The sequence below is a fragment of the Lagenorhynchus albirostris genome, chromosome 2, assembly GCF_949774975.1.
Source record: "Lagenorhynchus albirostris chromosome 2, mLagAlb1.1, whole genome shotgun sequence".
In the NCBI taxonomy this organism is placed as follows: domain Eukaryota; kingdom Metazoa; phylum Chordata; class Mammalia; order Artiodactyla; family Delphinidae; genus Lagenorhynchus; species Lagenorhynchus albirostris.
In genome coordinates, this window is record NC_083096.1 from 148,739,344 (window position 1) to 148,763,902 (window position 24,559).

Here is a 24,559-nt window from a genome sequence, read left to right on the forward strand (position 1 = left end):
GGCAAAACTAGAACGAACAAGGTGACATTTCCCTGCCAGAGGCTATTAAATAACCAAGACGGAGTATGTGATATGGGCTCAGCTAGTTTAGGAGGCAGCTCTTTGCTCCCCTTTATTAATATAGGCAAGAAAACCAAGGTGTGGTGTTAGAGACTTGCCCATACTCATGCAATGGGAACAGATTTTATGACATCTTTTTCAAGCCAGGGGCTCCTCCCTAAGGTGACCAAGCCTGCCCGCTCACTCACCAGACCTGCCCAGACCTGAGGTTGTTGCCCAGGGAGCTTTAGCTCCTCTCCAAACATAAACTTGAACCGGTAAACCTGGCCTTTCCTCTCTGCCTTTGGCTATTTCATCCTCCTTTCCCTTTCCCCTGCCCCTCTGTTCTGTCTTCTGCAGGTCTTGGCTGCTATCAGGAAAGGAGTCCCATCCCATGGACTCCCACTCCGGGGAGCTAGGGCTCCTGCCCTGTGGGTCCTGTGACATGGTTTTCCGTTCCTGGGCCCTGCTGGCCACCCACACTCAGCGCTTCTGCATTGGCCGTCAGCCCCGGGAGCTGACAGTTGGAGAACAGCCCCCAATAGCCACTGAACCACGGGTACCCAGGGTAAGGGCCTCCTCCATGGCCATGAGATGGTACTGAAGTGACTGTAACTCTCAGAGGATTCCTCACCCCACACCCTGTACCCAGGTTGTGCCAGAAGAACACCAGGGCCTCCCAGACCAGGAGGCCAGCAAATCGGCTCTGAAGAGGCTAACAGATGAGGTATACCTGGATTTCCCCACTGAGCCTCCCCACCAAACCTACAGATCACGCGTGGGTCAGATTACCCCAACATGGAGATTGCGGGTTACTGTTACCTCCAGGTGCAGCGGCTGCGGCTGTATCTGCAGGAAATGCGACCCAGCATAACAGAGGTCCCCAGAGGGTCACAGGGGCCCTGGAGGCGGTCAGAGGCACCGACTCAGAGTCCCAACTACGAGACTGCTGGGAGCCCCGGCGAGCGGCTGCGGGCGCTGCACCGGACTCACGCAAGGCTCTTGGCAGAGACCAAGGCACAGAGCTGTGCCCTGGAGCGACGCGGCGAGGGTAAGGGAAAAGAGGGGGACTAGGGCCCACCCTCCCCCTTGGCTTGAGGTCGCCCGACCCGTTCTGATTTGATCTCTTACCCCCTCAGAACTGAGCCGGCACCTCCAAGGTTTGGCTTGGACCCGGGACGGGAAATCACGCATATTCAGCCTGGAGCGGGAGCTTCGAGAACTCCGGGCAGAGGCCGGGCGAACGCGGGGTGCTCTAGAGGAGTTAGGGGCGCACGTTCAGCAGCTACAGGCCAACCCCGGGTGAGGCCGACGAGCCGGTCCCGGGAGCTCCGAGTCACCGGCTGGCGGGGGGGCGGGGCCGGAGCGGGGGGCGGGGCCTGGCCCGGCTGGACGTGCGAGGTATGCACCCGGACTCGGCTGGAAGGCCGCGCGAGTGAGGTCGGGAAGGGGCGGCGCTGCCGGAGGCCCGGGGTCTGGGTCCTTGATTCCGCCCCCGCGCCGGCCGTCCTCCACCCCAGGACTCGGCTGAACGCCTTACGAGAGGCAGAACTCTGTGGTCCGGTGCTACAGGCAAACCCAGGGACTCTGGCTGCGGAGATCGGGTAAGATCCGGGCCCCGAGGCGGGCACGGGGCAAAACGCTGATCGGTCCTGGAAAAACGCTTCTGCCTTCTTGTCCCCTAATCCCTAGGGCCCTGCGTGAGGCCTACATTCGAGGCGGGGGCCGGGACACCGGCGTTCTGGGCTGGATATGGCAGTTACAAGTGGAGGCGTCAGCTCTGGAGCTTCGGCGGTCGCGGACCCGCAGGGGTGAACATGAGGGGGCCAGCCAGGAGGGCCTTAGCCCTGGGGAGAGAAAAGGGCGATGAGGGAGGACATCTTTGGCTTGGGAACCATTTGAGCAAAAACCCAAGGTAGAACACCTGTCTTTGCGGGGGGTGCCTGCAATGTTAGCTGACAAGTCCAGCCTTGTCCAGAGAATCCTAAGGCTGGAGAGCTGCTCAGAGCAGCTGGTCACCAGCTGTCAGAGATGACAGGTCAGACTTGTTCAATCGCAGGAAGACAGGCAGGTGCCGCATTCAAGGAGCTTCTAGCAGTGGAGGCTGAAAATCGGCGCCTGGAGGCAGAAATCCTGGCTTTACAGATGCAGAGGGGTGCAGGCCGGGTGCCCTGGGGTCAGTGAGCACCCAATTCCCCCCCGCCTAGCCCTCCCCAGCAGGCCAGGCTCAGAGGAAGGGGTTAGAGGCACCATGCACGGGGAATAAGACCTGTGTCTGAGCCCAATCAGTCTGTGTCCATGCCAATCTCCAGGTGTCCGTAGGGGTTTGGCTCTTGGGGGAGGAGTACCTCAGCCCAGTTACTTGCTGCGTCCTGCTCAAGGGCGCCCTACTCTTCCCCTGCACCTAGGGCACAGGGAGCCGAGACTTGTGGCCAATCCCAGCCCACGCCTGAGAAGAAGGGAAGATCCCCCAAGCCTCCCGCCTCCAGTGGCTCCCCCGCTGCCGCTGCTTCCACACTCCACAGGCGTCCTATTCTTGGGTGGCGCCGAAAAGGCTGTGAGGACCCAGGGGTTGGGACAGGGGCAGTTCTGCTCTGTGCAGTTGGGGGAGCATAGAACACCTAGGAGGCTTTCTGGAGGAATTGACTCTTCCCCTGCAGTGGCAGCTTCCTGGAACCATGACCAGGAACCTGGGCCTGGATCCACACTTCCTCCTGCCCACAACTGACGTTCTGGGCCCTGCACCCTACGACCCTGGGTGAGGCCTGCTCCCTCCTTTGACATCTTCTGTGACTTGGTCACCACTGCTGGTTAAGGAGACCCACTAGGGCCAGCTAGGGTGGGGGGACTGGCTGGGGGTTGGGAGGGTGAGAGGAGGACTTGGGTGTGTGTGCGCTTGAGGCCTGTGTTTCCTAGGGCTGGCCTTGTCATTTTCTATGACTTCCTGCGGGGCCTTGAGGCTTCTTGGATTTGGGTGCAACTATTGACTGGCTTGGCCCGAGATGGACAGGATACAGGAGGGACCACAGCGTTGCCCCCAGCCCTTTGCTTGCCCCCACCTCCAGCTCCTGGGCCGATGGGCAACTGTGCCATCCTTGCCAGCAGGCAGCCTATACCCAGGTCAGTAGGTGGAGATTTATGATGTTGGTGCTTTTTGCCGCAATTGAGGCTTGTCCCTCATTCTGCTACATTTTCTCATCTGTATACAGGGCCACTGGCCCTGAGGGCCAAGTCCTAGGAAGGGAGCACAGCCACTTCTGGCTCCTGACACCTGTTTTTGGTTGCTCTAGACTACCACCTTCACCATCAGTATCCTTGGTCTGTGAGCTGCAAGCCTGGCAGGGGCTGGCATGGGCTAAAGCACCACTGCCAAAAGCCTGGGCCTCGCTGGTGCTATTTGACCGGGATCAGAGGGTGCTAAGTGGTCGCTGGCGTCTCCCACTTCGGACCCTTCCTCTGGACCCCAGCCTTAGCTTTGGGCAGCTGAATGGGATTCCCCAGGTGAGTGTGGAGGATGGGGACTGGGTCCTCCACGGTACAGATGCAGTACCATTTCACCTCTTCCCAGGTAGGTCAGGCCGAGCTCTTTCTGCGGCTGGTGAATGCAAGAGATGCAGATGTACAGACACTGGCAGACATCAATCCAGCAAGTGCCCACGAGTACCAGTACCCACCTCTGGTGAGGGCCCAACTATAACTGGGGACCCCACAGGTGTGGCTGATGTGGTTAATAACCAGCATTTGTTGATCACTGTGTATGTGCCAACCCACTACTAAATGTTTTCTGTGAATTAACTCATGTGACCCTCACATATCCTATTAGGTATGTACTACTGTGTAAGCAAGTAAGAAAATCAGAGCACAAGGTTAACTTGGTTCACAGTAAGCAGTTGACTCTAAGGTGGTCTGACGCCAGAAACTGTGCTGTTAACCTCTACATAAACCTTTTGCTAAAGATCGACCTTCTCCTTGTTCCACAGGTGCCCAACTCATCTTCACTGGAGGCCAGCTCCCTGGCCCCAACAGCTGGCTTTGTTGACCCCCCTCCTCCTGAAGACCCCCACCAGCGGCAGAGTCAAGCACAGAGAGGAGGGTTTGCGCCCTCAGCACAGCTTTGACCCACCCCCACTGGCTTTCTGAGTCCAGAAGAATGGGCGTATGAGTAGCTTCACAGGCACAGGACTGGGGCCTAGACTGAGGCCTGTTCTCCCATCTGCAGCTTTACTACTCCATGTTCTGACAGAGGGTCTGGAAGCAAATACAGATGTGAACACACAACATGAGCTCCCATCACAGCTCTACCACCTTCCACAAGTACTTGGCCTTTCTTATCCTTTTGTAAAAAAGATTGATGTGAGGATTAAACAGATATGTCAGGTATTTACAGTATTGCCCGGCATATAAGAAAATTCTCTGAAAGGTGACTTGGAGACAGTCTTTCATTCAGCTAAAGGAACTTGATGAACTCATTCCTGTTTTTTTTTGCTAAAGCCAGTCTTACCGCCCACTTCTTCATCCAAATCCAAGCTTCTTCAGGACATCACCCAGGAAGCCTTCCAGGTTCTCAAGGTCACCATGAAACAGGGAGCTCCTGTAGCCATATATACTTACAGAAAGACAACCCAGTCATGTTCCTCCCAAGTTGGCGGCAGGGGGGATGGTCACAAGTGAAACCTGAATTGTTATATTGGGCGTGGCCCCAGACCCCAGTGTCAGCCAAAGGTCAAAGGCCTGGTAGTCAAGAACTCCCTCCGGGCTTCCCTGGTGGCGCAGTGGTAAAGAGTCCAGGTTCGTGCCCCAGTCCGGGAAGATCCCACATGCCGCGGAGCGGCTAGGCCCGTGAGCCATGGCCGCGAGCCTGCGCGTCCAGAGCCTGTGCTCCGCAACGGGAGAGATCACAAAAGTGAGAGCCCTGCGTACTGCGCAAAAAAAAAAAAAAAAAAGCTCCCTCTGCCTCCAACATTAGATATTCAAACTGCAGGTTCTAACCTGCTGTCTCTACAGTGCAGCAAAGTAGCCCTATGAATGCTGGAAATACTAAACCCCTTAGGTAGTAGAGGGCAGGCACTGTTTGGAATTCAGATCCAAATACTGCCTGGTGAATACCAATTTCTTAAAGGTCAGGTCAGAGGCAGCCGAGTCATGGGTCTCACACTAGCCCTGCACCCTGGACATCAGCGAGGGCCCAATGGGATGGCTTTAGTAACAGTGCCCTAACCACCAGCACCCTTACACTGGGCAGCCAGAACTGCTGACCCATTATCCACCTTTCAACCCCACATCCCACTGAAATGCTCAGGCAGCCCATGATCCCACTCTAAGATCTTTAAACACAAGTCCAGAGACCAAGAGCTTTTTAGCATCTTTATTTAAGAAGTCAAAACTGTGGACAGGTAACAATTCCAACTGTTGATATTTTCTGTTATAACAAATATAACTCAACCAGCCAGTTCTCCCCCCAGATTCCTTCTTCCAACCACATCCAGAGTGTCCATCAGTCAGTCCCTTAGTCACTTTCAAACCAGAAAGCTCAATTTTCTACAATTAGCACACCAGTTTCCTCAAGGACCACTCCCCCCTCCCCAGCCCCAAGTTTTCTTCAGTTCTTTTTTCCAGGACAGGATTATGGCCCCAGTTGGAGACGAGGTGGATAAGACAGGTGCCACCTAAGGCCTGGCTTAGAAGCTCTTATCAGTTCACAGTCAAAGTCCATCAAACAGTATCAGCACCGAACAGCAAGATCTTCACCAAGTCTTGTTTTTTATAGCTCCTGTCCAGGGAGAGCACCATTCAAAGTTCACAAGACAGCTGGGTTCAGAGTATTTAAGATGGAAAAAATATAGCACCATTGGAAGATAAGGGCCTACAGCCACACTTGATTTCATCACCTCCACATCAGACAGGAATCTGGATTAGAACTTCCAACACAGAGATCAGTAGAGGAGGGAAAAAAACCCCACAAAAACCTTTGGCCACCATATAAAACCCGGAGTGCTCCAAGGCACACATTTAGCCAATATTTAAGGAAAAAAAAAAAAATCATCAAAGCCTCAACCTTTGCTTACAATCTTTATTGAAGTTATACAAAAAGAATCCCCCAAAAGTGAAAAAATACATTATATACAAAAACACTTTCCATTGGGAGGAAGGCTCTGCTCCCTCTCTTAACATGCAGTGCTTTCAACTGTAGCTCCAGCCTCCACTGTCCCCTCCACTGCTGCCCGGCATTCAGCCTGATTCTCAGCCTGGAAGATAAACAGGGAGCCTGGGCATAAGTGACCCTACTTTAAGCCATTCTTTCTTACACAACTGAGCAGGCCTCAGTCAGAGGAAATAAACACAGGTCCCTTATCTGCTTTGCTCTCTACACTAAAAGAGCAATGACCACAAGTTATAAGGCCATTTCCTAAATTCTCTGTAATAGGGCTGACAGAGCCAGTGTTCATATTAGAAAGAGGAGCAAAAAAAGACTGAATGGTCTTGCCAATTAAGTGTCTTCTCATACATTCATTAGAGTGGGACCAGTGATATGTATATAGGTTCCATTTGTCAATGAGACGTCCTATATTTTGTAACCAAACTGTTTCCTGTATGACCTCATTGTTTTTGAGGGTTGCACTCAAGTAATCCAAACAGGCTCAAGTTGGGGAACATGCACTTAGAAGGACTGGTTTCTCCAGGCCCTGAGAACAAGGGGAAATGAGGCAAGTGTCCAAACCCTGCTTAACTGCCCACCTCCTCCTCCATGTTTTCCGAAACTTCAGTTCCACTGGAGACAGCATCCCCACTGCCTCCATTCACCTCCGGCTCTTGTTTGGCTTTCTTTGCATCATCTTTCCGGGGGCTCTCTTCCTCCGGTTTTCTCTAAAGATATAATTAATGGTGAAGGCTTCACAAGTGTGCTTAATGTTTTCAAAAGGACAACTGTAAAACAATTCCTTAACGCCCCCCTCTTCCCTATGGTGCAAAGATCCCAACACCAGGATTCACAGCTCTAAGCGTCTCCCTGGCCACAACCTGTCCTCTGCAGAAACAGATTGGTCTGCCCAAACATACCAATTCAGCCTCTCTAATGGAAGAGTGGGGTGGGGATGAGGAATAGATCTGAACAGTAACCAACCCACAAATTTGAATTCCTACATTTGAGTCAGGAAACAAAGCAAGAGTTCAGGCTCTTCCACAAGAGAAAAAAATTACTGCAACAGGCAGAAGGCAGACTCACACAAGTTTAAGTATCAAGAGATCTGCTGCTGAATGACTACTGTAAACCTGCCAGCTTCCTAAGATGGGCTGATCTGACCAGTCCTCCTCATCACCTTTCCTGAGAGCCCTTGGGCTAAAAACCAGGAAAGTTTTGCTAGAAGACATACTCAGTCAAGACCGATCTTCATTCAAATCCTCGCCTATTTTTGCAAAACGAATGTCTTATTGCACCTAGCATGAGGGGTGTTCATAGGAAAGATACTCCTCATGTATCATTTGGAGGAAAAAAAAATGCAGAGTGAGAAGAAGACAGAAAAGAAATGACCACATAGATTTACCTTCTTTCTGACAAGGTGAGAAATATCGGTCACACAATTTGATGAGGAAGCACCATCTGTTGGCTTTCTACAGGCGATCTGGCAATAAGAAACCTTTGTTATTAGCAATGTACTCCTAGACAAACACTGAGGTCTAATATTAAGTGACAAAAACCACCTGAATACCCACCATGGAGACTGAAGAGCCTCCTCCACTAGGAGTGAAACCTGAAGTAGAGCTCTCCACCTGTGTGAGAGATGACAAACCCAGGTGGGTCCCAGGACAGAGCCGACCAGGTCACCCACCTACAAGCAACTGTTTAAGACCTCAAATACTAGTGGCCACCATATAGTAGCAACATCACTCACCTCCTCTACTCATACCCGTGGTCACACATAGTAAGTAGCTGAGATAGAATTCAAACCCACACAGTCTGGCTCCAGAGCATATTATCTTAAGCATTAATATTTACTATTTGAGAGGAACAGTATATGAGTTCTCACATTCCCTCTGACCTCCAACTCCCTGGAAACCAAGTCATAAGTTAAGATTCTTAAGCAAATGGCACGCTAATACCATGATAAAGGGCCTTCAACAATATCGAATATACTATTATCAAAACTTTAAAAGGAAACCAAACGAACCAGAGTTGCTTTCAGAGCCAATTCAGCTACATTCCCACTATGCTGGGACTCCTTTGCATCTTCTATCTTCTCTCTAATTTCAGGTAGCAGCTCCTTCAGCTCCTCAATTTCTTTCTCATATTCAGTAGGTGACCCTTCGGCCTCCTTCATATGCTCATTAAGTACAGCTAGGAAGAACAGACTGAAGTGATCAGTAACAGATAACACAAAAGAAGCCTTTTTTTTTTTAACTGTCAATACTGGATCCATCAAAATCATTGTGGAAATAGCTGATGCTTACTCACCCATTCTCTTCTCAATGACTTCAATAGATTTGCTGAACTGTGCCACTGCTTCATCATACTGAGAATTGTACCCATAGGCCAAGCCCAGCTGGTAGTGGGTCTCTGCAAGGAGCCGATCATGGGCTTCCAGGTACTGCTCCTGCAGGTTTAGGCAAGCCTGGAACTCCTCCACAGCTTGGATGTAATTCTCTAACGAAGAGAAAAACAGCAAGCAATACTTCTAAAATTTCAGACCATGCTGCAGGAATATGCTCCCATCTTATATTTCATTTTTCTTTGTAGCATCTCCAGGACCCTTGACTAAAAACCATCAAAATGACTTTAAAAAACCTACTGAGGTGCTTCCCTGGTGGTGCAGTGGTTAAGAATCCGCCTGCCAATGCAGGGGACACAGGTTTGAGCCCCGGTCCGGGAAGATCCCACATGCCACAGAGCAACTAAGCCCGTGCACCACAACTACTGAGCCCGGACTCTAGAGCTTGTGAGCCACAACTACTGAAGTCTGCGTGCCTACAGCCCATCTCCGCAACAAGAGAAGCCACCGCAATGAGCAGCCCGTGCACTGCAACGAAGAGTGGCCCCCGCTCACCCCAACTAGAGAAGGCCACGCAGAGCAAGGAAGACCCAACGCAGCCATAAATTTAAAAAAAAAAAAAAAACCCTACTGAGAAGGACTTCCTTGGCGGTCCAGTGGTTAGGACTCCGCACTCCCAATGCAGGGGGCAGGGGTTCAATCCCTGGCTGGGGAACTAAGATCCCACATGCTGCACAATACGGCCAAAAAGAAAAAAAGCCTACTGTCCTTTTAAAGCTAATTGCCCACAATTTATGATCAATTGAGCTAGATTTTAAGGAATTAGAGGAAGATTAAGGCAGGGGCAAGGGATGTGTTAGAAAAGAGAGTAAAATGGAAAATGTATTACCAGATTCAACACTAACTTCTCCAAGTTTAAGATGTGCCTGTGCAGCATAAAGCTGAGCTTCTTTCGTGTCTTGCCTAAAAGAAGGAAAGATGGTCAGAAACCTTATTAATAAGCATCTGTCGAACCCTAACTGCTTTGTCTTCAACCACCAAGCTCCCAACCTAGAAGCACCAAGAGTTTTACCTTTTAAAAATGATCTTTGCTAAATCCAGCATATCCCAGGCAAGCTCTAGGTTCCCAATCTCCTCTTCTTCATTTTCTTGAAGAGACTGAAGTATATCCAAATCATTAGTATTAGGCAGAAGTACAAGACAGGCATCATTTGATTATAAATCTAAATGTATAATTTAGTATAGCTTGGGGGCGTGGGACGGGGAGAGACTGATGTAGGATTCAAAGTTCATATTTTTCTCCCTAAACCTACAGAATGGACCCCTACAAAGTCTACCCCATATCACCTTATGTCAGTGATAGTTAGCAGTGATATGTTGGGTCATGTCCTAACTGACAGGACCCCCTGGGTTCAAATGGATCTGTCTATTCCCAGCATGAATAAAGGGTCCCCAAGCCCTAACCAAGAAACAGCTACCTATAATAATCATGCCTACACTAGTAAACCAAAGTCCCACAATAAAAAAGTAGACAATGATACTGAACAAATAATTCACCTTGTTTTCAAGAAGTGAATCATTTGGTGTTTCTTCAGCCTTGTCATTTTCTTTATCCTCCTCTTCTGAGCCCTCGGTTTCTGCAAGTAAAAATTCTTCAGTATTGAGAATATTAAGGATCTGACAAGTCAAAAATTCCAATAAACATTTGTCAAATAACCTATATTCTGAGGTAGGACAGGCCAGATACTAAGCCAAATCAGTTAACATCTGAACTGGATGTAAATAATAAAGCCAGTGGTTAACAGTCTAATTCAAGTCTAATCCAGACTTAGACTGTATAATCTTATAGTGTCTATGGTTCAGAGCTTCAATGATCAACAGGCTGTGTTTCTCTTCTAAAAGTCAACCTGGACCGTTCAGATCAAAACAGATTAGCTGACTTTTATTCATGGGCTTTAGAAGCTCCCATCTACTCAACCAGAATCAGTTGGAGGCCTCAGCCAGTATTCCTGGGGTCTTTAAGCCAATTGTCAGTTAATACTAATAAGGCTAAGAAAATACCAAAAGTTAAATTACTCCAGTCCATTCAAAGCAAGAATACTCAAGAGACTAGCTTTCCCACAACAGAACTGTGAACGGAAAAGCATAGCCCTTACCAACTCTCACCAATGAGCATGCCACACACTCCAGCCAGCTCTAGCATGTACAGAATTTGAGTGAGCAGTACCATGTTAAAATTTCCAGCCATATCAACACCATATTTCACCATATTAACAACACTCACAAGTTAACTGCCTATAAGGACAGGCTGCTAATAAATAGCTCTACACATCACTTAAAGTTCAAAATGTCAAGTGATTAATAAATGAACCTTTGGGGGTCCACAATTCATGAAATGGGTATAATGTGCCTATCTCTGCCATCTTTCATTAAGCATTTAACACCAGCAGAAAAGCTCAAATATTGTCTCCTAACTAAAAACTAGGCCTTAGAGCCATGAAGTCAGGTTAAAGGACTTTTATCTAACAATACTGCTTCGGGATGGGAATAGGCACAGAAAAGTCCTATAAATTAGGACAAACTAAAGCCCTCTAAGAACCAGTTAAAGTTACAAGCTAATTATAGTTAACCTCTACAGCAAACAAACCGCATTTTATCAAGTGCCTCCCTTTTCTCCTGTTGACTATGTAATTTGGTGCTTCTGAAATATAAGTACCCACACCACCATACACCATTATATTTCCATGCCCAAATTTCGAAGTGGTTTGTGTACTTAGTTCCCTGATGTTAGACTAGATGGGTGGTTTTATTGACTCTGACAATGAAGCCCATCCTCCACCAGAATATATGACAGGTGAAGCAGATCTTTGTATTTCTCACAATACTAAAAAAACCAAACACCTTACCTTCCCAATTTGTAGGAAAATTTGACAAATTGTTGTTATTCTATGTTCTTCTTATTTATCTGGTATCTGTTCCACTCATACCAAAATGCTAAAAGTTGACATCTAATTTGCATAAAATAGTTATTTGGAGTTTTACATCAAATTTTTAAATTAAAATTCTTATAATGGTCTGAGAAAAATACTGGTTTCTCTTGAGGAATCTGTACTACCTTCATGGAATGGTGGAGAGGGAGCTAGGTTAAAGAGAAAGCCATTCCTTTAAAATAACACTTTCCAACCTGGTAACCTGTACCCACATATTACTAGGAATGCAGTGAAGGCCTCAGTAAAGAGATCTGTTAAAATATTTTCTAAGCTTCTTTGAAAATGGAGTCTTTTTTGTGGTATGCCATCCTTCAGAGAAAGGGAAACAATGTTTTATAACATACCATTTCTCTGATCTTGTAGCATCTTCAAAACAGTACGGGCAGAGAGTTGTGCAAACCGGAAGAATGACTCTCAAAGGCCAAGTAAAGGCAATCTGCTGATTCTCTGGTTATTCTAGCATTCCCAAAGGATAGTCAGGAAACACTACAAATTGACCTGTACAGTCTGTCTGAGCATGGCCAAGCTTTATGCCTACAACATTAAAATTTTGTCCACTTACCAATCATATCTAGTGTGACAATGAGAAAAGAATAGGCTTATTATCTTTTTTTTTTTTTAAGGGATATAGAGAGCCCAAGAGATGGCAGGAAATGGAGGTTTTAAGAGAAAACCTCTTGTAAGATTTCTGCAGGCTAGTGTTACCATGTAAATTTCTGACAAGAGGTGGGTTAACAGAAGGGATGAAAGTTGCCTTCCTCAGTGTGAGGTATCTTTGGAAGAACAATACATTCAAATCAGATCTAGGATCAGATTCCAGTACTGTGATGTACTGTTTGACCCTAAACAAGTCACGTAACCCCTAAGCCTCAGCTTCCTCATCACTATAACTGGAGTAATACTACCTACTTACACAGTACTGTATTTTGGAAATCAAAAGTAATGTATGTGAGAGAGCTCTAACAATGTTACTTGTGAGACTCAAATGAATAGTTTTTGAACTGTGGAGAAATGACATCTCTACTGTAGCTTATTATTCAAAGTCCAACTTCAGAGAGCCAGCAGAGCTTTTTACTACTCTAGCTAATTATCATTAAAAATTAAGACATGGGAGGTTTTTTTAAATTGAGGAATTCAGTTCTGTGCTTTTCCCATAGATATCTCCTAAAGCCCAATAAGTAGCCCAATGGTTCTACCATTTAGCCAATTCACTACTGGTTACCATGCCTGTGCTGGCTGGAGTACAGGGACCTGCACATAGGTAGAAGGAAGTTTACCAGAATCAGCTACACATATTGATAATGGGTCTTTGAACATCTAAAACTTAAGAGAACTCGAAGTAGTCTGTCAGTTATATAAGTAATATATATGTGTAATAATGATTAATTAGAATATACCTATGGTTATTAATAACAACATTAGATAAATCTTATGGACAGTAGAATCCTCAAATGATAGTATAACTCAAGTCAGACGTGCCAGTTATGGAGTTGGTAATTAGAGGCTTATACATCTTAATGAAACTGAATCACAATTAGACCAATAATACTATATAAAGCATTCACACTTTATAATGTTCTAAGTAACAAAAAATTCAGTTTAGCAGCCAAAGCAAGCATGAAATGAGGGGGGAAAGCAGCAAGAGGGCTTAACGGTTAGGTTTTCTGTTATCTTTGGAGGGGGCTAATTTAACTAATGTGAATAAGCCTCTAAACACTTACTGAAGACTAAAAGTAAAGATTACCAGAGTTCTTCCACTCTGGCGATAGAACATTCAAGGGTTAACTGCCTTCATATAAATGGCATGCCTGCTTAAGTGTATCAATTCAGTGGATTCTACTGCTCTAATCCTGATTCCTAAAGCAGAGAAAAAGGAACCAAGTGAACAGTAAATTTAAAAATCAAGAGGCATGCAAGTGAACATCCATTCAGCATTCTCTGCCAGCCTAGCCCACTATTTCCCTATCTACCCCACTTCCCACCCACCTTTATTGGCTAGTATGGTACAAGTTACTGATAGCTAGCCAAGTCTCAGATATCACAGAAAGGCCTATTTTGCAGTTAGTAAAGCGTTAGTTTATAAGCCAGCTAAAGAAGACTTGCTTTAACTTGCTCAACTTATCACCACCTTCTTAAACTAACCCCATTTTCACTTAGCCCTTTCCTAATCCGGATTAAAGGCAGACGGAAAATCCTGAATGGAAGGCTGACTTTTACCCATGATTAGTGAGTCAAATCCAGAATGTACTCCACCCACTGCAGCTCTTGCATGTCCCGGTTACCTTCACCCTCTTTCATCTGTTCTTCTTTGTCTTGTGTTTCTTCATTAGCAGCTATCTTAACTTTGTCTTCAGGGGATTTCTCAGTAGCCCCCTGGGCTACCTTAGTCTCAACCCCATCTCCAGCTGCCTCAGACTCTTCTATAGACAGCTTAGTCTCCTCCTGGCTAGGAACCAATTCTGCCCTGACCTTCTCCTCTAGTCCTGAGCCATCTTTTGTTTCTGTCCGTCCTTCTGCATTAGTCTTCGGTTCATTGGGAGTGTGATCCCCTGCAGCTGATAGTCCATTGACTGCACCATCCTTAGGGAGAACTGGCTCCTCCTGCCCAGGCTTCTCGGAGACTTCTGATCCAGCTTCTGCAGCCGAGGCCTCTGCAGCCTGTGCTGTCACCTCTGGTGACTCTTCAGCAGGAGGCAATTCTTGCCCTACCAACTGCTCAAGAACAGCCTTTCCTGGCTCACTTGCAGAGACAGCTACCTGCTCCTTTGGCTCATCCCCACCCACATCCACTGGCTTGACTGCTTCTATCTCCACTGCAGTGCCCTGCTCTTCTAGAGTCACAACAGGTTGCTCTTCTGAAGCTTCTTTTGGTTTCTCCTCTATGCTCGCAATTACTTCTCCCTGACCTCCTTTTTCTCTGAACTCTTCTTGGACGTCAGTTCCAGAAACTGATTTTCCTTCCTCAGCATCTGGTGTTTCCCGTTCTGCCTTCTTAGAAGTGACTTCAGCTTCATTCAGTCCTTCTGGTGCTGCTGTTCCTTTTCCCTCTTTAGTGGTTTCAGTTAACTGATCTGGAGTTGATTCAACTTTTTCCTGTAGTTCCCCTGCAGGCTCACTTATATCCATATCTTCTCTTCCACCCTTCTCCATATCAGTTTCCTGTTCTTTATCCGTTTCAGGCTTTACCAGAGACTTGTCTTCTGTTTTTTTGGCTTCTTTTTCTCCCATGGCGTCATAAACCTGTTCTCTCAACTCTTCCCTTGCTTCCTCTACATGGTTAAAGAACATGAAGCATAAACATGTCTTCGAGTTTAATGATAAAGGCATAAATGGAAACTAAAAATACATTCCCTTTAAACCCTCAAACAGCCTGGCTTATGTTTTAGCAGATGGCCTGCAAATTATCTGCCCCCTTGAGAAAAGCAAAGGGAAACTCCCAGCTAGCAGAGCAACTTACTGCAAAAGAAACCCAAGCTCCTTAAATTAGATATTATTTTACTTGAGCATTCTGATATCAGTTAGGTAAGAGATGCCAAGCTTTACATTCTCTTCTATACACTATATAGACCTCCATCTGATATGTAAAATTCTAGCAACCAAACTCAAATTAGAAATTAACATTTAATTTTCTTAGACACAAAAAAATGTAAAAGGGCTCCAAAAGCACAGCCATTAAAATAACTGAGCTGTAAAGACTTTTTAAAATTCACATCAGAAAAATATTTAAGGTTGTTTTAATACTTAAAACATCAATTTAAATAACCAGACTTATTTGGGAAATTAAGTTATCCCCTTACAAAAGCCTGCTATCTGTTTCCGTAATCAGCCACCTTCCCTGCAGTCTCCACCAGATGCAGGTGTCACCCCAGGAGAGACCATTCAGGATAAGGAGAGCCCTATTTCCATCACTTGTACACAAGAAATCAACGTCGCATCTCTTGAATGTCACATGTAACTCCACATACCATCTATGTTATCATTATTTTCTACCAGAGTTTCTTCTTCTGTTTTTTCTCCTTCCTCCTCTTCCACATGCACACCTTCCAGGGCATTTCCCAACACACCATTCTCCATTCTAGCAGAACAAAAGGAGAAAGCACTAAAGGTATGATGGCTAGAACCTAACAGTCTTTGTAAGACAGAAACTGTAGTCCTGTATTATAAAAGCAACAGAAGAGTAAGCAAGTACAGAGAATATAAACTATAAGCACTCATGAAAGAAATGCAATGATCAAAACTTTTAATATAAATTAAGGCTGTAAGAGCACTGAAAGAAATAAACATACCCTTTTTATCCAGCCACCTGAAAAAACACTGATGACTCTTATCAAAAGGGCCAGATTTCCCAAACTTCTCATCCACCTACATTTCTCTAGATAGCCAAAAACATTCTGGCAAGGTTTTCAAGACAAATCCTTAGAATGCTCTACAAAATTAGAAAACTTAGCAGAACTGAGATTAAATAGATTACAGAATATTTGCTCCTCTGTGTACCCTCAATATATTTTATTCTGATTAATAAATTCTGGTGGAAAATACACAACAACTTTCCAACAGTTAAGACTACTTGTGAGTCTTATCTTAAGACATTTTCACATGCCAGTGTTTTCAAATTGTCCTTCATTCAGTCCTTCTTATGGATGACTGTTTTGGGCTAGCTGAGAGTGATTTCAAAGGTTCTCTCTCTAAATTGGACTTTGATAAATTACTGACTGACTATTCACTAATGGAAAGACCTCTGCTTCTAATTACTGCAAAAGTCAAAATTTAAGTATAACTTTACTCTTTGTATCAGGTGACTTTCAAAACTCCCATCAAGGGAATTCTCTGGTGGTCCAGTGATTAGGACTCCGCGCTTTCACTGCTGGGGGCACAAGTTCAATCCCTGGTTGGGGAACTAATATCCCACAAGCCCACAGCATGCCCTCCCTGCCAAAAAAAAACTTCCATCAATATTTCATGCTCCTTTTAAACCCCCCCAGTAAAACCAGTCCCACTTAGCTCATGTGAAATCTCAAAGCTAGTAAACAATCTTAGCAAACAAAGAAGCAAGTTTTTAAATAAGACTACTATGATACAAAACATATTCCTTAAAGACTTGGCTTGAAAGACATACCTTGCCAACTCCAGAAGCGATTTCCCATAGAAAAAGAAGGCTTCTCCACATTCATTAGCTGTCTCTCCATACTTCTTACCTCTACAAAGAGAATAACAGCTAAGATCTGAATTAACATCTAGTCTAAAAATTTCTTCCCCTAGTTCTTTAGCTATAAAATGACATTTCTTCTGTAACACATCCTTCTAGGAAACCAATGCTCCACTCCTCTTGCTTTGAAGTCAAGGTCCAAGGGACTTTAAGAATGAATGAATTAATGTTGCCTGTTCTCCATCTATATAGTATATAATTACAAATTTAGATATATAATATACATTATATAATTAGAATGTAATATATACTCTAAAAGACATCCATTTGCTACAGTTATACTATATAATCTAAGAGCCAAATTACATTAATAGGCATTTCTCCTGGTATAAGATAGGGGTCAATACGGGCCAGAATATTGTTAGAGTTAGAGGGTCTTTGGCTGGGACCAAAGCATGAATAAGGTCCATGGAAAGGCATGATGATAAAGAGTTAAGAGAATGTTCTCTGGAGCCTGACTGCCTAGGTTCAAATCCTGCCTCTAACTTTTAACCTTAGTCAAGTTACTTCATCTCACAGTACCTCAGTTTTCTCATCTGTAAAATGGAAATGTTAAGAACCAGTCAGAGATATTGCAAGAACTAATTAAGTTAATGTATATAAAATCATTTAAAATAATGCTTAGAAATACAGATAGCACTATATATACAAATTTAAGCTATTAATATCTAGACAGAGAAGAAGAAGAGGAAAAAAATCACAAGTGTGATAAATGGTAAGGAGGAGGTACTTTATGTGGAGTAAGGAGACCAGCTATCATGGGGTAAAGGATTGGCAGAAATCATGCTAAGTCAGGCCAACTAATAGCCTGAGAGATTAGTGAGAGTAAACAGTACAACTAAACAAAGAAACTATTGTGATGAAGGTCATGTTTAAGGGTAGTCTACTAGATTAGAATAATGCATCTCAAATTTTCCTCCTAAATACCCTTAATGGCAGGACAGTGAGAATACTGAACTTTCCAGGAATAAGGAATAAGCTAAGAAGCGTGTTTCTATGTGCTTAATCTTAAAAACTTAGATTTTAACATTTTCATTTTAAGATAACCACATACTTTTATATAAAAATACCTAAATACTCAGCATCAGATGAAATCTGGGCCCTACCCTTAGCACACCACTGAATACCAGAACCTCAGCTCTTCAGACTCAGGTGATGATGAAGAGACCAGAGGCCAGAGGCCAATAATCTGAAAAGATTATTGCAGACATCCAGGAGTAAGACTCTGTTCTAGAAGGAGTAAGGGTTGTGGGGAAAAATGGACAAATATGACCCTGAACCAAAACCAGGACAAGTTAGTTAGTGATGAACAGAAAACAAATTACCTTAACTCAGGAAAAATCAAAGGCTGAAATTGGTCAGTGATACATAAGTTTTATAGTTATAAATTTACACATGAAAAATAATCAAATCTTCTTAAACTCTTGCTCTTTATTCTTTTTATCCCATTAAACAACTTTTTATGATTCAACTTTATTAGGAACACAATATCCCATCATAGCAAAACACAGTACTTACAAAAGACTAGCTGCTTCCTGGAAGGCATTGACAGCTGCTGGAATATCCCCCATCACCAGATGTTTCTGTCCTAAACCCAATAGTTTCTTAGCTTCACTATCCACATCCAGACTGCAAGAGAAAGATTTTTTTCAAACGTCAAATACTTTTAGAACCAACATTTTTGGAATACCTGCTACATTTAAACCATAATACTTTAATTTCTTTAAACCTCTGAACTACTCTGGCAAGGCTTAGCTAACCCACACTTACCTATCACTAAAAAAGCTCACTACTAAGATATATGAATGGTAAATAAGCACATGAAAAGACGCTCAACAACATCAGTCATTTGAGAAATGCAAATTAAACTCATAATGAGATACTATTATACTCCCACTAGAATGGTGAAAATGTAAAGACTGACCACATCAAGTGTTGGCAAAGATGTAGAACAACTAGAACTCTCATATTCTGCTGACGGGAATGTAAAATGGGAGAGTCACTTTAGAAAACAGCTGGAGAGTTTCTTAAAGTTAGATATATACCCACCATATGATATCTAGCCATTCCATTCCTAGGTATTAACCCAAGAGAAATGAAAGTATATGCCCATAAAGACACGTACACAAATATTCATAGCAGCTTTATCTACAGTAGCCAAAAACTAGAAACCCAAATGGATAAACTGTGATATATCCACAATATGGAATATCAATAAAATGGAATGAACTGTTGAAACACATAACATGGATGAATCTTAATTATGCTGAATCAAAGATGCCAAAAAAAAAGTACATACAGTATGATTCGATTTAGATAATATTCTACAAAATGCAAACTCATCTACAGCAACAGAAGGTAGATTAGTGGTTGCCTGGAGAGGGAATGAAGTACAAAGGAGCATAAAGAAATTTTGAGATGATAAATATATCCTCATCTTATGATATTGGTCTACAGGTATATACACATGTAAAAGCTCATCAAATTGCTCACTTCAAAAATGTGCAGTTTAGGGGACTTCCCTGATGGCGCAGCAGTTAAGAATCCACCTGCCAATGTAGCGGACACGGGTTCAAGCCCTGGTCCGGGAAGATTCCACTTGCCGCAGAGCAACTAAGCTCGTGTGTCACAAATACTGAGCCTGTGCTCTAGAGCCCATGAGCCACAACTACTGAAGCCTGTGCACCTACAGCCTGTGTCCCACAACAAGAAAAGCCACTGCAATGAGAAGCCCACGCACCACAACGAAGAGCAGCCCCCACTCGCCACAACTAGAAAAAAGCCTACGCACAGACCCAGCACAACCCCCCCCCCAAAAAAAACAATAATAATAATAATAGAAGGAGAAGACTACTTAGAAAGAATCTAGGCTAAGACCGAGGAAATAGTAGAAATGGTTAGATTCTCAATATACTTATTTTGGAATTTGCTAACGTACTGGATACATAATTTCTTGAATGAAAGTGATAAAACCAATGCTTTCTGGCCTGGGCAACCGTGATAACAATGGACACTTACTATGTGTCATGTGATAATTATACCTATATTTACATTTAATCTTGGTATCCACTTCATAAGGCTGTAACTTATCTCCATTTTACAGATGTGAAAACAGAGTTAGTGGCAGGGACCACCTAGATCTCTAGATCATCTAGACCATCTAGATCAAGATTTATACAACACTGCCATTTACTGAGATAGTCAACTAAGGAAAAAGCAGGTGAGGGGCAGGGTAATCTAGTTTTGGACATGTTAATTGTAAGATGCCTACTGAACCTCCAAGATATTCAAAGGAAGAGATTCAAGAAACATGTAGGGACTAAAGATACAAATGGGGTGTTATGCGCTTAAAGCCACAGGCCTGAGCTAAACTGGGGGAGATTTACCTAGGGACTGACTATTAATAAAGAAGTCATAGGACTGAGCCCTGAGAGCATTTCTACATCAGAGGCAGGGGAAATGGGGAAGAACAAGCCCTTGTCACTCCCCCTACTGAAAAAAGAATAGCTAGTAAGGGAAAAAAATATAGTATCCCTGAAGCCTGTATCCATGAAGACATGTAAAGAAAGTGATCCACTGGATCAAATGTTACTGACAAGATTAACTAATCACTAGATTAAGGAATAATATAGATGGCATTAATGACCATTAAGCAAAACCACTTTTTTTTTTTTTTTTTTGCGGTACCCAGGCCTCTCACTGTTGTGGCCTCTCCCGCTGCAGAGCACAGGCTCCGGACGCGCAGGCTCAGCAGCCATGGTTCACAGGCCCAGTCGCTCCGCCGCATGTGGGATCTTCCCAGACCAGGGCACGAACCCGTGTCCCCTGCATCGGCAGGCGGACTCTCAACCACTGCACCACCAGGGAAGCCCAAGACCATTTTAGAATGGTGAAAGAAAAACTTGAAGAATATTCAGGAAATAAAAAAGGGGAAGTAAAGAAACAAAGTAACAACAACTCTCATGTTTTCTTGTCCAAGAAACAGAAATGAAGTAATAGGTAGAAGGGGATGTGGGGGATCAATGAAGGGTTAAAAATAGGAATACAGGGCTTCCCTGGTGGCGCAATGGTTGAGAATCTGCCTGCTAATGCAGGGGACACGGGTTCGAGCCCTGGTCTAGGAGAATCCCACATGCCGCGGAGCAACTAGGCCTGTGTACCACAACTACTGAGCCTGCGCACCACAACTACTGAGCCTGCGCCTCTTGAGCCTGTGCTCTGCAACAAGAGAGGCCGCGATAGTGAGAGGCCCCCGCTTGCCACAACTAGAGAAAGCCCACACACAGAAATGAAGGCCCAATGCAGCCAAAAATAAATTAATTAATGAACTCCCACTCCCAACATCTTCTTTAAAAAAAAAAGGAATACAGTTTGCCCTTCTCATCAACCAAAGATTAAAAATACTCGGGGGGGGGGGGGTGTGTGCAGTGTGTGGTAATTCCAGAAAGCTCCAAAAAGCAAACTTGAATTTGCTGCATACTGGCCAACTATTTACATAGCATTTTCATAATATTTACAACTATTTATGTTGTACTAGGTAGTATAAGTAATCTAGAGACAATTTAAAGTATATAGGAGTATGTGTTCGGTTACATGCAAATACTATGACATTTTATATAAGGGACTTGAGACACAGATTTTGGTACTGGGGGCGGGGGTATCCTGGAACCAATCCCCCATGAATACCAAGGGAAGACTATGCGATACAAATAATAAGACTATGCAGTACAAATAAGCTCATAGGAGAGGAATGGAGTAGTACTGCTGGATAGAGAACTACAAGAGCTCTGTTTTTGAGTAGATGACTGAGGATGGGATCCACTGAACAAGTGGAAATGTTGGTCTTTATATAGAAAAGCAATGGGGACTTCCCTGGTGGTGCAGTGATTAAGAATCCACCTGCCAATGCAGGGGACACGGGTTCGAGCCCTGGTCCGGGAAGATCCCACATGCTGCAGAGCAACTAAGCCCATGTGCCACAGCTACTCAGCCTGCGCTCTAGAGCCCACGAGCCACAACTACTAAAACCTGCGCACCTAGAGCTTGTGCTCTGCAACAAGAGAAGCCACCGCAATGAGGAGCCCGCACATGGTAACAAAGACCCAACGCAGACAAAAATTAATTAATTAATTATTTTTAAAGGAGAGCAACGGCTCGCAAACTTTTTGGTCTCCAGACTCTTTACGCTACCAAATTACAGAAGGCCCTCGAAGAGCCTTTCTGTATGTGAGTAATATCTATTTGTATTTACCATATTGAAATTAAAACTAAAAAAATTTTTAAATATTTTAAAATGTTACATGTTCACATGACTTCTATGAAAAAGTGACTATATTTCCCAAACATAAAAAATTTAGTGAGAAGCACTACTGAACATTTTTACAAATCTCTTCAATGTCTGGCTTAATAGAAAAGCTGGATTTTCATATTCATTTTTCTGCATTTAACACATTGGGATTTGTTGTTTTCATTGAAGTATAAAATATCTGACCTCACACTGATACCTGTTTGGAAAAGGGAGTACTTTAATAACCTTTTTAAATTTTTTTGTGGGATCTTAGTTCCCTGACCAGGGATCGAATCCAGACCCCTGGCAGCAGAAGCGCGGAGTCCTAACCACTACACCACCAGGGAATTCCCTTGAATAATCTTGTAAATGGCTGTGGATTTTCTTCTCTGATACTACACCAAAACTCAATGAGTGGTAGTTCCTTAAAGGTTATTTGCAATGCAGAATCTGAAAATGTATTGACGAACTTTTCATACTGCTACATTAAAAATCATTGTTCTGGGACTTCCCTGATAGTGCAGTTGGTTAAGAATCCGCCTGCCAGTGCAGGGGACAGGGGTACGAGCCCTGGTCCAGGAAGATCCCACATGCCGCGGAGCAACTAAGCCCATGCGCCACAACTACTGAGCCTGCACTCTAGAGCCTGCGAGCCACAACCACTGAGCCCGTGTGCCACAACTACTGAAGCCCGCACGCATAGAGCCTGTGCTCTGCAACAAGAGAAGTCACCGCAATGAGAAGCCTGCACACCGCAATGAAGAGAAGCCCCCGCTCACTGCAACTAGAGAAAGCCCCTGCAGCAATGAAGACCCAATGCAACAAAAAATAAATAAATTTATTTATTTAAATAAAATAAAAATCATTGTTCTATCTTGTACTCTGAATAGATCTCCTATTCATGAATGATTTTGTACACTCATATACATAGCAGCATTATTCACAATAGCCAAAAGGAATCAACTCAAGTATCCACTGACAAATGAATGGATAAACGAAATGTGGTCTATACATACAATGGCATATTATTCGGCCTTAAAAAGAGAACTCTGACAGATGCTATAACATGGATTAACCCTGAAGACATTATGCTAAGTTAAATAAGCCAGTCATAAAAAGACAAACGATGTAGGATTTCATCTATAAAAGTTACCTAGAGTAGTCAAATTCACAGAGACAGAAAGTAGGATGGTGGCTGCCAGGGGCTGGGGGAAGAGATGGGACGTTGTTTAATGGGTAGAGTTTCAGTTGGGGAAGATGAAAATGTTCTGGAGATGGATGATGGAGAGTTTCACTTCTGCAAGAAGGGACTGGCTCCACAGTAACGTACATGTACTTAACATTACTGATCGGTACACTTAAAAACGGTTATGATGGTAATTTTTTTTAATATTTATTTATTAGGCTGCATCAGATCTTAGTTGTGGCAGGCAGGATCTTCGCTGCAGAGCGTGGGCTCTAGAGCGCGTGGACTTCGTTGCCCCGTGGCATGTGGGATCTTAGTTCCCCGACCAGGGATCGAACCTGAGTCCCCTGCATCAGGAAGCGGATTCTTAACCACTGGACCATCAGGGAAGTCCCTATGATGGTAAATTTTATGTTATATGCATTTACACCACAATAAAAAACAACCACCACCACCAATTTCATCAGAAGAGTCTTGAAATATTGGGACTACATGAGACAGGCTCACGGTAGTCAATACAACTTCTAAGATTTTAATTTATTTTCATTTGAAAGCTCAAATTCTATCACTGACAACAGATATTCTCAGTTGCTTCCCTTAAAGTGACAGCCTCACTTTATTAATTTTTGAGAAACTGTCTGCCAAATACCCAAGTCTGAGTGATCAGTCTGTTGTTCATCCTTTGAAATCCAGAATTCCATGAAAAATTTAATTTTTTTTTTTTTTTGCGGTATGCGGGCCTCTCACTGTTGTGGCCTCTCCCGTTGCAGAGCACAGGCTCCGGACGCGCAGGCTCAGCGGCCATGGCTCACGGGACTAGCCGCTCCGCGGCATGTGGGATCTTCTCAGACCAGGGCATGAACCCATGTCCCCTGCATCAGCAGGCGGACTCTCAACCACTGTGCCACCTGGGAAGCCCCCAAAATTTAATTCTTTATTCAAACAGTCACACAAATGCTTTTCTTAAAGACAACCGTCTTACCTACCTACTTCAGGGTGCAGAATTAGCATTCCTATTTCCCATTTTGTCACACAGATTATTCTAAAACCATGTAGTGAAGGACTGAGAATAAATTTATTAGTCTCTATTGCTTCATCGTGGAAGCAAAGAAGTGAAACTGGGAGTGAACTACTTGTACTGCCTTGACCTTTGTTAAATAAAGGTCCAGCAAGTTTACCCACCATTGATTTTGCACCATTAGTGCCAATGTCAACCAGCAAAAACGGCAAACGGTCTACCAATACGAAAAATTTTGACCTTACAGAATCTCTGAAAGGGTCTTGGGGATCCCAGGGGCATACAGACTGCACCTTCAGAACCTCTGAATAAGAGCATGGACCCACATCCAGAAGAATGTGGGACTTCCC

At 44.2% G+C, this 24,559-nt stretch overlaps 2 protein-coding genes across 5 annotated transcripts in view; one reads left to right on the top strand and one right to left on the bottom strand.

Moving 5' to 3' along the window:
- The first annotated feature begins 27 nt into the window (after positions 1 to 27).
- On the top strand, positions 28 to 6,914 carry CCDC17 (coiled-coil domain containing 17). 2 transcript variants are annotated; one of them, XM_060140178.1, is made up of 13 exons: positions 28 to 607; positions 692 to 766; positions 868 to 1,090; positions 1,179 to 1,341; positions 1,560 to 1,643; positions 1,732 to 1,850; positions 2,099 to 2,215; positions 2,448 to 2,596; positions 2,700 to 2,797; positions 2,956 to 3,159; positions 3,330 to 3,540; positions 3,608 to 3,718; positions 4,020 to 6,914. In XM_060140178.1, exons 1-13 carry the CDS (start codon positions 434 to 436, stop codon positions 4,155 to 4,157), a joined length of 1,866 nt encoding a protein of 621 aa, XP_059996161.1. In that variant the 5' UTR covers positions 28 to 433; the 3' UTR covers positions 4,158 to 6,914. The 2 variants fall into 2 exon arrangements, with proteins under 2 accessions (XP_059996161.1, XP_059996162.1); XM_060140179.1 differs by lacking the exon at positions 4,020 to 6,914 and having other exon boundaries at positions 363 to 607; positions 3,330 to 4,011.
- Positions 6,095 to 24,559, bottom strand: part of NASP (nuclear autoantigenic sperm protein) — a 35,184-nt gene continuing 16,719 nt past the window's right edge. For 2 of the 3 annotated variants that reach the window (XM_060140176.1, XM_060140175.1), the window contains 13 exons: positions 18,237 to 18,347; positions 16,629 to 16,709; positions 15,478 to 15,587; positions 13,795 to 14,781; positions 10,080 to 10,159; positions 9,595 to 9,680; positions 9,412 to 9,485; positions 8,489 to 8,677; positions 8,205 to 8,371; positions 7,750 to 7,806; positions 7,581 to 7,658; positions 6,775 to 6,903; positions 6,095 to 6,284 (listed from right to left, as the gene is read on the bottom strand). In XM_060140176.1, coding sequence (XP_059996159.1) covers positions 6,204 to 6,284; positions 6,775 to 6,903; positions 7,581 to 7,658; positions 7,750 to 7,806; positions 8,205 to 8,371; positions 8,489 to 8,677; positions 9,412 to 9,485; positions 9,595 to 9,680; positions 10,080 to 10,159; positions 13,795 to 14,781; positions 15,478 to 15,587; positions 16,629 to 16,709; positions 18,237 to 18,347 — 2,230 coding nt within the window. In that variant the 3' untranslated portion in view covers positions 6,095 to 6,203. The remainder of the gene's footprint in view (positions 6,285 to 6,774; positions 6,904 to 7,580; positions 7,659 to 7,749; positions 7,807 to 8,204; positions 8,372 to 8,488; positions 8,678 to 9,411; positions 9,486 to 9,594; positions 9,681 to 10,079; positions 10,160 to 13,794; positions 14,782 to 15,477; positions 15,588 to 16,628; positions 16,710 to 18,236; positions 18,348 to 24,559) is intronic. The other variant, XM_060140177.1, reaches the window with a different exon arrangement.